The sequence below is a fragment of the Oxyura jamaicensis genome, chromosome 4 (assembly GCF_011077185.1).
Source record: "Oxyura jamaicensis isolate SHBP4307 breed ruddy duck chromosome 4, BPBGC_Ojam_1.0, whole genome shotgun sequence".
In the NCBI taxonomy this organism is placed as follows: Eukaryota; Metazoa; Chordata; class Aves; order Anseriformes; family Anatidae; genus Oxyura; species Oxyura jamaicensis.
Window position 1 is genome coordinate 12,754,881 of NC_048896.1, and position 12,987 is coordinate 12,767,867.

The 12,987-nt window shown below is 39.5% G+C and overlaps 1 protein-coding gene across 6 annotated transcripts in view; it reads left to right on the top strand.

The window, feature by feature from the left end:
- Positions 1-12,987, top strand: part of AFF2 (AF4/FMR2 family member 2) — a 366,303-nt gene that overhangs the window by 332,884 nt on the left and 20,432 nt on the right. For all 6 annotated transcript variants that reach the window (XM_035326403.1, XM_035326404.1, XM_035326405.1 and 3 more), the window contains exons 13-18: positions 2,541-2,775; positions 4,643-4,782; positions 5,312-5,375; positions 8,720-8,856; positions 12,136-12,207; positions 12,560-12,653. In XM_035326403.1, coding sequence (XP_035182294.1) covers positions 2,541-2,775; positions 4,643-4,782; positions 5,312-5,375; positions 8,720-8,856; positions 12,136-12,207; positions 12,560-12,653 — 742 coding nt within the window. The remainder of the gene's footprint in view (positions 1-2,540; positions 2,776-4,642; positions 4,783-5,311; positions 5,376-8,719; positions 8,857-12,135; positions 12,208-12,559; positions 12,654-12,987) is intronic.

Below are 12,987 nucleotides of genomic sequence, written 5' to 3' on the forward strand. Positions count from 1 at the left end.
AAGAAAAGAAAAGAAAAGAAAAGAAAAGAAAAGAAAAGAAAAGAAAAAAAAGAAAAGAGAAAACTTATAGCCATTAAGTATTGCTGTTGGATTTGAATTTTAGTTATGCAGAAAAAATATATCCTCAAGTGCCTTTTCAGTTGTGGTTACATGTTCTCACCTGCAGAATGACTTCTATATCTTGGTTTGCTCTATCTTGTACATGAGCCCATAGGTGAGCTGAACAGACAGTCTCACGCAGTGCCCAAAAGGGAGGTCAGGCCTCTGAATATGATGGAATTCTTCTGGAATGTATAAATGTCACTCAGTTGGAGAAGAGGCTTCTACCATGGTACCTGCAGCCTTCTTTCTTTTTTCTTGTACTGCTTTCCCATCTCTGTGTAACAACCGAGGAACATTGTTCGGATTGCTGTGTGTGCTTAAATTTCACCACGTAGTGACAAGACTCCATGCGAGTGCTATTTTAGCCCTGGACATAGCCACAGATGTGTGGAGAAATCTTGCTAGTGGTTCCTAAAGTGGGCTTAGCCAATGGCTCACCTTCAATTTTCCTTCAGACACTGGAGGTAGATCTGCCAGACTCAGTTTCTGTTCCCTTTGCAAAGCTGTACCAGGGCAAAGGAAGAGCTCCACACCCCGCTTGGTGCAGGGGCACTTAGCTCTGTGCTCTCATCCGCACGTGTTTGTTAGGCAGCCCACTGAACATCACACTCAGGGTAGTCCTGTTTAGGACACTGGCTTGGGAGGCAGAGAGTTTGGATTCTGCTCCTGAGCATTTCATTAATTGTCTGCTTTGCCTCTGTATGATCCAGTAACACATGCAGGCTTTCTTGGAGCAGTGCTTGCTTTTCTTTGGAAAACTTTCCTCTGGAAAAAGTTCAGAGTGCTATTGTGCTATAGCTATGGTAACTTGTCTCAGTTCCAAAATGCCCTTTGGTGGTAAGAAGCTAACAGATGGGGCTTTGAGTGAGAACTTTTTGGAGGACATGCTTGCAGGACCACATGTGCATGAAATCAGTCTTCGCAAAGAACTGCCAGTCTCCTCCGACCTGCTTGCTTTCCTTTGATCTTCAGGACCATGTGTTTTCCAAACAGGACAGCATCCATACCCATCCTACTGTAAGGCAATATGAATTCCGTGCTGCTTTTATTTCTTCAGCCTGAGGATCTTTAACATTAGAGAATTTCAAAGTTATTTTTAGCTCTGCTTCAGTTGAATTAAAATAGTTTCGAGTAGAAGAGCTATAAAACCTGAAACATAGGGATTTTGTTTGATATCACTTTGTTATGAAAACAGGCTGAAATATTTTTGTACCACCAAGGGCCCAAAGTAGGGGAATGATCAAAGCAGGTGTTGGCCATTGATCATTGACTGATGCTGAGGGGGAAACTACAAAAGAGGCTGGCCTGGAATGAGAGGGTGCTGTTACACTGCGTGTCGCCAGAATGAAGAGCGGGGAAACCTGGGTTGCACTCTCCTCTTTCACCAGCTACTTTACCGCAAAGTAAATCTATAATTCCTGACACTGACTGAAAGCGACTAGGAATGAAACATAAATTCTTGTTGACTTAATTTGCTATTGAAATTTTAGTCAATAATCATGAAAAGTAAATGATTGTGTAGTGCAATATCAGATGTCTAACAAAAGATTAAAATTCAGGTTATCTTCATTGACTGGGTACCTAAAATAAAAATCTATCAGTAGATTGATATGTTAAACAGCGGTAGGGTGCTGTGTTTTTTTTTTTCTTGATGGATTTGAGGGGAGAAAGGTCTAGCATGTGTTTTTTTTGTTTGTTTTAACTGTGTATCCCAGCTGCCATTTCCAGCCAGCTAACAAATTCTGTACATAAAACAGACAATAGATTATCATATTACTTGAGCTTTCATGTCAAAACCACATTCATTTTCTGAATCACGTTCAATTCATCAACCAATATTTGCTCAAGGACTTTTGCCAGCTACAATGTATCATTTTAATATAGTGTTGAACATTGGTTTTATTCTAGAGGTCAGATAATTATTACCTTGTTATTGTTATGGTTATCATTTTGTAGTTATACATTATTTCTTTTTTGTTCATGTGGCATGTGCTATTACGTGTTTTTGCAAAGGTTGCTTATGTGGGCCCTAATCCGCCTCTTAAAAATGCTTAACGTTAAACACGTAAATAGCCGTACTTGATGTCAAAGGAACTAACCCTGGGCATAAAACTTTTCAGCACTTTGCTGAGTCAGAACCTCGCTGACCTCTCAAATGAAGACTGACTCAAATTAGCATTTAAAGTGGGTGCAATTTGTACTAATGCACTGGAAGTCGTCCTCCAAAGTAGGAGGTTTCTGCAGCCATTGAAAAGGCCAAAAAGGCAGGGGTGGCTCTTTTATGTCTGTCTGTCTCCTTCTGACTTTGCTTCTAGGACATGGGGATCACGGCACGTATCTGAGGGTAGAACTGGCTTTTCAGTAAATAAAATCTGGAGTTTTGTGCTGTGGAGGGTTAACCACAACTGAAATGCTACTAGTTCTTATCTGTGTCCCAGGAACAGCAGTAGCTCAGTGAAGAAGGTGGCAAAGAAAAGAGAAGAGAAGCTGTTCCCTCCTCCGTTATCCCCCCTCTTGGATGAGCCCGTGCACCGGCGGCACAGCAGCGACAACAGCTCCTTCAGCCAAGAGACCAACATCACAAACACCTCTCAGGCCAGCAGCTCTTCCTCTTCTGTTTCTAAACACAGAAAGAATGAAAATAAATCCTCTTCTAACCCCAAAGGAGTCTGTGTAAGTAACAGACCGCAGTTGCTGGAAGTGAACAAGATAAAATTAACTTAGCTTTGTTCTGTTTGATTTTTTTTTCACTATCTATTTTTAAATCCTTATGTAGTTTCACTCTAAAGCAGCAAGGAGTGGATCTCTGCAGAGCTTTTTAGGTCAGCATTAGGCATCTTCTTGGTGTTGTATATCACTCCCTGAAACACCCAGTCCCTGAGCCTTGGAAGAAGCCTTTGCAGCCACTGACTGGCTGTAATTATTCACCCCACTCTGTAGATACAACAAGCACATTTTGCAAATAAAGCATCAAGAGGTTTTATATCTTCCACATGAATCATTACCACAAATTATCAGGCAGCATTAAGCAGTATAGTTATACTGAATGTTGTGGCCTAAACAAAACAGAAAATAAAAATCTAACAAAAATATACCTGTCCATAGCACGCTTAACGCAGAACTGTCTTCTTGCAGATTTGCAGCCTCCCAGCTTTTAGCAGTAAGGTGCATTTGCACCTAATCTCCATGAATTTTGTACTAACCTTTAGATATCATGTAAAAAGTATTTTTTTACCTCCCCCTCTTCCCCCCCCCGCCCCCCCGAAAGCACCCTTCTGTTAGGGCTATGTCCCCACCAAACATTTTCATATAGACAGTACTTTATTTCTTGCCTTTCACCAGATTCAGATGATTTTTTTTTTAACTAAAAATACATGAAAAAGAGGCAAAGCTAGAAGCTGCATAGCAAACTGATTTAAAAAAAAAAAAAATCACATCAGTTGGTCATCCTCTTTAAAAAATAAAGAGGGAAACCTTAGTTTTCTGGCCCATTTTAGAAAATAATCCTCCCACTAGAATTTCAAACATATCATTTAGGATCCAGCTCTTAGTATCAGTGTCAGAATTAAAAGACAAGAAGAGAATTCAGCCACAGAAAAGGACACGTGTAGCCCCATTTTTCACAGTTCACCGCTTTGTGAGAGGTTGTTGCCATGCTCTGTAATAGTAAAACTCAGAAGTTGCATTGGAACAGGTGACAAATCGCTTCACCTTATTCATTCATCCCTGTTGCTTTCTGATACCACTGTGTCACTTCAAGCTGCGAGAGTAATACACACACCTTCAACTGAAATCAATGCCAAAATGAACTGTGTATGTCAGCAAATAAAATATGCTATGTAAACAGCAGGGCCACTTCCTCTCACTCCCAGCACCTCCAGTCAGATTTATCCTTGGTGTATCTATTATCCTGGTGCCCAAAATATTTGTCTTCTAAAATAAGATAGAATTCTTTTATTAGTTCACTGGCTCATATTTAATACAGTTTATCTGTTGCGGACATAGTGTTAAAGTTGCAATTGCCTGATTTAAATGCTTCTGTTATGCTTCTATTTTAAATCAATACAAAGTCACAACTCTCGACTTCTGCTTTCCATTTTTCTCCCTGTTCTGTGTAACAAGGATGAGGAAACTGCTCCTTGCTGAAAACTGAGCAGACTTTACAGACACCTTGCAGTTACCTACTAATTCTATTGAAAAAGGTGACAATAGTGTGATCCACCTCAAATTAAGTCATTTATGTCCAGCCCTTCTGCATTAGATTTCCCCATCCTGGCTTTAATGAGTGCCTCCAGTCAGTAGTACTGTGTTACCCAGGCTGGCTTTCACCTTGGAGTGTAGGGAAGTGAGTTCAGCTGAGGGGTCAGTGGTGGAGTCATAATGCTTACTTAATCTAATAGGCTCATTAGAAAGGATGGAAGGTGGTTTTATGAGGTTTCCAGGATGCAGTTGTCTACATACGCATGGTACTTTGCACCTTAGTTTTTGTGTGTCTATATGTTTTGAATTATGAAGAATTAACCACAGTCTTTTTTTCTAGGAGGAAGAATCCCACAATGCACCAACAGCCAATGCTCTTCTTGATACCAGCCATCTAGAAACAGACATCTGGTCTGCAATGCCAACTCTTTCTAATGGGAATTCTGAGCCCAGAAGACCTAAAATTACATTTGATGATGTGTAAGTACTGTTGGATCTCTTTGTACTAGTTGCATGTTAGATACTTAGGATTTTCGTACAAGTGGAGCTCCCAGTGAAAGAGCTTATCTTTGGTTTTAATGCAAGCACTGGACACCTGCGTGGATAGTGCTGCACAGTGGCACATACAGTTTTAATCTTTATAAATGAACTGTTGTCACTGATTAATGAAGTCTCTGTTGATAAATGTTTTCAGATCATGAATGTTGGCTCACAGTAATTCTTCTTCATTTCTTTTTAATTAGTTTAAACTATTTTTCCTTTTCCTCTGTTCAGCACATGTTAATAGCTCCTCTGGGTGGCCAGTTTTCACAGCTAGTTATTTTGCATTCAGGTCACCCATCAAAACTTTGCATACAGTAACTTCAGATTAATATCAGGTTAAGACTGGAAGAGATAAGTGGGGGTATATATCTGAATTGTTCTTGGAAGCAGTCAGCATTTTTCTCAAACAACGTTTGTCCAATTGTATGAAAACAAAGACTTGAAATAATTGATTCTGTCTCTTAAGGCTCCACAACGCAGATTATTACATGCAAGAGGCTAAGAAGCTAAAGCATAAAGCAGACGCATTGGTAAGATTTCAAGGCTTTTTTGTCCTTTTCCACTATGGAGCTGGGTATTACAAAATGTGTACTCTGAATCTCATCTAAGGCCTCAGAAACCAAGAGGAACTCTGCTATTGACTGAAGTATGTTTCAGACTGAACTCTATAAACAAACTGTCCGCAACCATCTGACCATCAGGCCAAAGCCTGAGCGCCATTCCTAGACTTTAATGTGTCATTCCCCCAAAAAAGAAACTTTTTGCAATATTTGGTATCTCTTCTGGGGAGAAGCAACAGTCACGCTGTGTGCAAAGGATGTAAGATAATATCTAAAAGATTATGTGTTTTTGAAATTTGTCTTCATACTAAACTTTGAGCCCAAACCAAAAGTGTTGAAACACTCTGTAACAGAAAGCTAAGAAAGACAAATCACCCTCCACCACATTATCATGTGGCAAAACTATCTGATATTTCAAATCCAATTGTTCACAATTTACAGGAATTGATTTTTAAATGATGCATTCATTTTTATTGCTTGCTCTTAGGCTAGTAAATAAAGACTCAACAGTTTTTTGTTGTTGTTTTTTTTCCAAAAAATCTTGCAGTGGGGTAATTCAATGCTGGGAAAGATTTTTCTCTCATTTTGGCCCAGCTGAAATTCCAGTAAGATTGACCTAATTTTGCAAAGGGTTTTGATGGAACTACCTAATCTGCCAGATTGTAGTTCTGTCATAGTTTATTCAATCCAAGATATTGCTAGTGCTGAAGTGCCTTTAACGGCCACTTGTTTTCCAATAAGAACTTTGCTCCTGTATGCTTCACAAAGTGCAGAACAACAGCTCATTTATTCAGGCTAAGTGGAGCTTGGCTCACCTATTTATTTAAACCAATACATCTAAAATGGAGTGTGGCTATGCATTTCACCCCTTCAATTCTTTCTCTGTTGTAATTTGGGTGATTATTCACCTCTCACTTTATTATTTGGAGGTTTTGTGTATGCACATTATGTCATTCCACAGCAGAGATTTTTGTAGCTGGGAAGAAGTGTTTGTCAAAAAAAGGAAACAACTGCGTGCTGTGTTTCAAAAATTAAAGGAAAATTGCTCTCCCTTCTGCTCTCTGATGGGCCGAAGGAGTAAAGGAGAGTTAACGTGCCAAGCTACCTGCTTCAGGTCACCAAGGTATCAGCTGTCCGTTTACAGGAGGTGGCCCGCACCGATCCCTACTGAGCAGCTCAGAGCATGTTCAGTCGGAGCCCTGGTTCAGTCGGAGCCCTGGTGCCTGCACATGGGGAAGGCTGGCAGAGACACACTGACAGCACCTCCCGCAGCTGGCTGACCTTTAGAGAAAGCACACGTGGCTCTGGCACAGGGCTGCCTGCTCCACGCTAGCAAATATTTACAGGTTCAGGCTCCTGGTGATGTCAACACACTATGTCAATCCGCTTCCCTCCACAGCCTGATTCACTCGGAAAGCGTTGACCTGTCTTCCGTCCTCTTACCTTTGCCTATGCCTCGTGGAATTAGTGGTGTTTCTCAAGCAGAACTAAGAGGAGCAGGCACGGCACATCATGCTGCTGCCTGCGGCCCGGCCTTTTCTGTCACTAGCAGTTTGACACCCCAAGTGCTCTTACAGGAATGTGAGGCCATCCGCTAGGACACAACTTGTTGGCAGACGTAAATACCCGTGAACAAGCTGCTTTGTTGTGTTCTTTTTTTCTTTCTGGTATTTAGGTCTCAACTCCCCACCCCCATACAGCTGCACACAAATTATCTCCATGTAGCACATTTGCTGTGCAAACCCGTAGTGTTAGTTGTTCTAGGGAAACAATTGCTTCTGGTTACTCGGTGCTGACATGGCAAAGATCACACAGAACTGAAAGATGTGTGGCAGTGGCTGGAAAGATAATGCACGTGACCTCAGAATATGTCAGCAAATGAAAATGAGATGTGTGGCGATGCTGTTGCTGAGCTTGTAGGGAAAAGAGATTTCTGATGAAGGAATTTTGCATCATATGGGAGTGACCCTGTGAAAACTTGTCATTGTCTGGAACAGCAGTGAGGAATCAGCTGATTTGGACATCAGTTTTTTTGCAGTGGCCACTAACTGTACCATATGGAAGAGATCTTGGAGACTTTGCTCTGTTCCCAGATGTGCTGGGATGGGCTGGAGTAATTCCACCATTGGTGGAGTAGGTGGAATTCCACCTACTCCTACTCAGTGTAGAGCAAAGGGCCAGGTGAAATCCCATTTCTGGCTCACAGTGTATGCCCATACTAAATCTGTTCACAGTCAACTTCCTTTTTTTGTACTATGTGAAGTGTTCTTTGGAAGACCTGAAGCAAGGAATTTGAAGTATATGCTGAGTAGTAGCCAGCAGAGTACGGGGAAAACATAAAAATATTTCCCCTTTTGTGATCATTCGGGTAATACCTATCAGTTGTACGAAGGCTTTGTACATAATCAGTGTGAAAGAGCAGAACTTGAAATGAAAACCTTCCAGGAATGCAGAGGGAACTAGTTATAAGGAGAGCTTTGGAGTAGCCACAAAGCCAAATATACTGTTACCTTGAACCAATATTAAATGTTCTGCTTAATATATTGCTAGGATAGGCTTCCATTTTTGTGAATGGAAAACATATGCAGATGCATCAAAATATTTTGATAAAGACATCCAAAGAAAATTTTAAATGACTTAAAGTATATTGGATCTCTTATATCAAATGCCACATTAGTAGAATTCTTACATCCAGCTATCAAAAATTGAAAATGTTAAATACTATTATAAAATACTTCCTATAAAAATGTCATATATAATATTCATTACACATAAAAAAGAAATCAGTATGTCTAAGTCAGTTTAATCACAACCATTATGAGGGCTAAAACCTTTCGCAATAAAATCCTAGTAAAATAAAATATTTAGCAGTGCTATATTTTTCCTTTTTTTTTTCCCTTCCTCTCCTTCAATCATCACATAAGTGATGAGACTTTTTTTTGTCAGCAATCACCACAGAGAGTGACATCTGACATATGGCATGGAGGTGTTACTTAACCCTTGCATAGCGGCGTGCAAACTTACTTCGTATATTGCGGAGCAATATGGATTTGTTCAAACATGCTGAGTGTCCTTCACTGCCTGTGTAAATCCATGGATGTCAATTGACTTTCCTCTGTGCACTGCCTGGCCATATATTACCTGAAAATATTTTGCAAAAATACAGACCTTGCGTTAATTTCTGTGTGCAATTCACCCTTACCTAGTGGCACTGCTTTGCTTTCATCCTAATGCTCGTGTTGCTTTGTATTATGATCTGTCTACCTAGAAATTAAAGCTGAAGGATTTTCTTGATTGTGTCATTCCCATTTCAGCTGGAGAAGTTTGGCAAAGCAGTGAATTATGCTGATGCTGCCCTCTCCTTCATCGAGTGCGGGAACGCTATGGAGCGAGATCCATTAGAAGCTAAATCTCCATACACCATGTACTCGGAGACTGTGGAACTCATCAGGTTAATGTCCTTTCTGTGATCATTTTCATAATCTCATTTCAGTCATAATTAGAACCTGCTATGTTTTAAAAAATATCGTTTCAATGTATTAATGATTTGTCCAAGGCATCTTCATCTCAGAAGTCATCATAATTAGTTCTTGCCATTTTATTAATGTCATGGAAAATTTATAATTGATGGACACTGCTTTTATAAATTATCCCCTTTAGAGGTTATAATGTGAGTGTTATAATTTGCAATATTCATAAAATTAAAATTGAAATGTAGTGGGTGGAAGTGAAGTATAGTAATTTCACTGTTTGGCAATGACACTTGTCTTTTAAAAGGTGTAGTTTTATTATTCAAAACATTAAAGTGAGTCTATCAGGATTTCTATCACAAACCCTGTTTTTAGAGGTTTATAACTTGGCTGTTAAAAAAAGCTCTGAAGCCTGGCACTTAAGATCATAGTCAAAGATGAAGCTTTTTGCATGTATTGTGTTAAATAAGTATACTTTTTAATGATAAAACAATGCTGAACAGCTGAACTAGTTTTAATACAGTTTTGTAGACTTGTAGGCTAGAATATAGATGAACGAGCCTTTACTTACTAATAAAAAAAACAAATCAGTATTTGGAAATCTGCTACTGTTACCTGTAGCTATTTCATAGCGTGGGCTCTGTGGAAATGATGGTCTCCTGAGTAACTAAGGTTTTGTTTGCTTTACTTGCACAAATTACCAAAGTGAAATCAAGCAGGATTAAATTTACCTGTAAGTAGAACAACAGGATTTTTCTTCAGTGTGACACATCTTTGCTTTCCCCAGTGTATGCTGGGAATATCATTGGTAAGTTGGTGTAATTACTGGCAGTATACACAAGAGGAAGAAAAGGAAGCAAATCAGACCTGTAAATTTTTGTTTTTTAATAGGACAAAGGTGTTTTTTTCTTTGATGTACAGGATTTTAATATGCCAGATCAGCTATTAAAGACTGCCAAAAATAATACATGTTTTACATTTTGAATAAGTAGGTATTTACATAATAAAATGTATCAAATCTGAAGAAGCTCTTACTCTCAGGTAAATAATACTCCTGTTAAATATTTAAAACATATTTTAACATCCTACACTTCTTTAAGAAGAAGAAACTCTAAAGAGATTATTCAACAAAAACTGATGTTCACTCAACATTTAGATCCAAGTTAAACCCTCAAGAGCAGTGGAATTAAGAAAATCTCCTTCATGGTGCTGAACTCTTTATGCACTCTAGCAGCAGATGTGCTGATCTACACAACTACAGTCATATGGCAGGGTAAACTGCAGGAACATTCTTTAAAGAAGTGAATGCTTCATCATGGGAAACCACATTTGTTTTTATTTTTTAAGAAAACCACACAGCACAGTTGAAAATCTTGTTCCCCAGTCCAGCAGTCTGTCTGTTCAGAAGTGGATGGACAGAAAATCTTCATTCATTCAAGAGCTGCAACACGTGTACCACTTAACTCAGAGAGCAGAAGCCCTAGGAGTAGCTCACAAAGGGATGATCCCTGCAGCTTTTCTCCATGTGCAGTTCTGGTGCTGGATGGTGTCAGATGAGTCCATCCACAGCTGCACCTTGGAGCAACCGGCCCTCAGCCAGTTTAAGGGGTTCCTGGTAGCTCCTGTATCCACACAGTCCTACTGTGGGCTACATGACAGATGGATCCTGGTGTGGAAGCAGCACCTAAACTATTTCTGAATTGCTTTTTGAACTGCTTTTGACTATGCAGGAATCTGGATGATTTTTTTAGAGTAGACCTTTTCTAGCTCCATTCAGGTGAGATTAACTCCGCCGCCTACCATCAAAGGTAGAGCTTAAATTACAAATTCTTGTATGTAGCATCTCATAGGCAGCCAGTGAGAGACTGATTTGGCCATTTAACTGATAACATTAACTGATTTTGACCATTGCCATCAGTGGTTAGACATGGAAAAAAGGTGACGGCCCAGGTGAGCAGCAGGCTGGTAAGGGTTCAATAAACTCTGTGGACAAATACACAATTCTTGTATGTACAATTCATGAATGTACAAGCAAAGCATGCAGCTTTCTTAATGTGGCTCCTAATGTTAACAGATTTTTACTGTGGGCTATGGAACAGTAACTCCTCCCTCTGTCGGAGGCCCATTTTTTCCCCTTTTGCATTAGCCACGTCAAAGAAAGAGGAGCATCAACGAGGTTGGGCATATCAGAGATGTGACATTCAAAGGTGTTTAGGTTAATGGTAACACTAAAATCCCCAACATAATACTGAAAACCCCAAAGAGAAATACATCTTTGTGTTTGCTCAGACACATTCAGTATGACTGGAATAACAATACCAAAGAGTAGGTGAGAGAGGACATGGAGGAAGCACATCAGGTGCTCTGCTCCAGCTGCAGGCTGGGGGCTGATGATGGGGGTAGTGGGAGGAAGGCAGCATGAGAGCAGCACAGCTTGCCTGCACTCCATTACCTCCTTGTAAATGAGAACTCATCAAGACTGCCTGGATACCTTAAAACTTTCTTACGCAACGCTGAACCCTATTACTTATTCTAACACAAGTACCTGTGAAATTGCATTAGGGCTCAGAACAATGATTTTATGTGATGAATTGATTTTCAAGAGACTAAATGCATGGCATGAAGTGTGCTCAGTTAAAGACAAAAGAAAGAGAGAGTGAGAAGGTAGAAATACTCAATCTTTGAACATTCAAATGCTGGACAGCATCAGTTCACTAGAGAGGGGAGACAAAGTATACAAGACTCAAAGTCACGGACCTAAGAACTTAAAAAGCTGTAAACATGACCTTTCCTCTATTTAAAACCATTTTCTATATAAAATATATTAAAAGCTTTGAAAAAGCATATATGAGAAGGATGTGGAAGGTATTACTCAAGCCCAAAGTATTACATATAAAACCTTGTTACACATTACTCTACTCTTCAGTACATATCGGGCCAAGATCTAAAGCTTCTGTCCAGCGCTCATCAGTACTGTTTGCAGGGCTCAGCCCAGATGGCTACATATAACACAACTAACATGCTCGAGAACAAGTCACCTTGTTGGCCCTGAAAATGGGTTGGCAATTTACTTTAGCCCACCAGATTTTACATGGTGCTTTCTGTTGAATTTTACATCATCCTAGTGTTATGGAACAATGTGATCATTACCTGTTGTGGTTGGAGAAGTATATCTGTGTGTAGCTGTTAATTTTTCAGTGTATCACCAGTAATGTCAGAAAGATCTCACATGTTTCTTTTCACTTTACCTTTCTGACAAGGTATGCAATGAGACTCAAGAATTTCACAGGCTCTTCTGCTACAGAAGGGGACAAGAAACTAGCAGTTTTATGGTAAGTCCCACTGCGACAATGAGAAGCAGCTAAAATCTTAAGGAGGACTTTAAAAGTACTGAATTACTTAAGCAGCTTAGAGAAGATCATTATTCTTGTTTTCCATTAAACTATTAAAGGATAACTAATGGATTTCTTCAGCAGCTGACTAAACATTTATTCCTCTAATTTATACTCTTATCAAGATGGGATTTTAATGCTTTTGACCATTTTTTTTATTTTTCTCCATTTGCTTATGTTTCAAAATCTAACCTTAGAACAGAAACTGCAAAATATAGGTCAGCTTTTTTTTTTCAGTTCATAGGTTTCATTAAGCAATGGAATTAACATAATCCTTTCCTAATTACCGCAGCTACCGATGCTTATCACTTCTCTACTTGAGAATGTTTAAACTAAAGAAGGACCATGCTATGAAGTACTCCAGATCTCTGATGGAATATTTTAAGGTAATCTTTATTCTGTTTAATTTATTGATGTGAAATGAAATTCATACCAGCAGTCAGAGCTCTCACAAGTATAACTGCAAGGCTCGGAAGTCCCACATTTAACCTCTCCCCTGGGAAATGCAGGCAGGATGGCTGCTAGGGAGTGGGGACAGAAGTGATTTGGGGGATTTGGGGATTAGTCACTTGATTCAAAAGGCCATGCTCAGCAACTCTACTAAAATAACATTATTCTCAACGCCATGTAATGTTTATACAAGTTTCTGTAAAGGAAAATGATTCTTTCAAGATTTCAATGTGCAAGTGATTATGAACTGACCCCCAATGAACCACAATA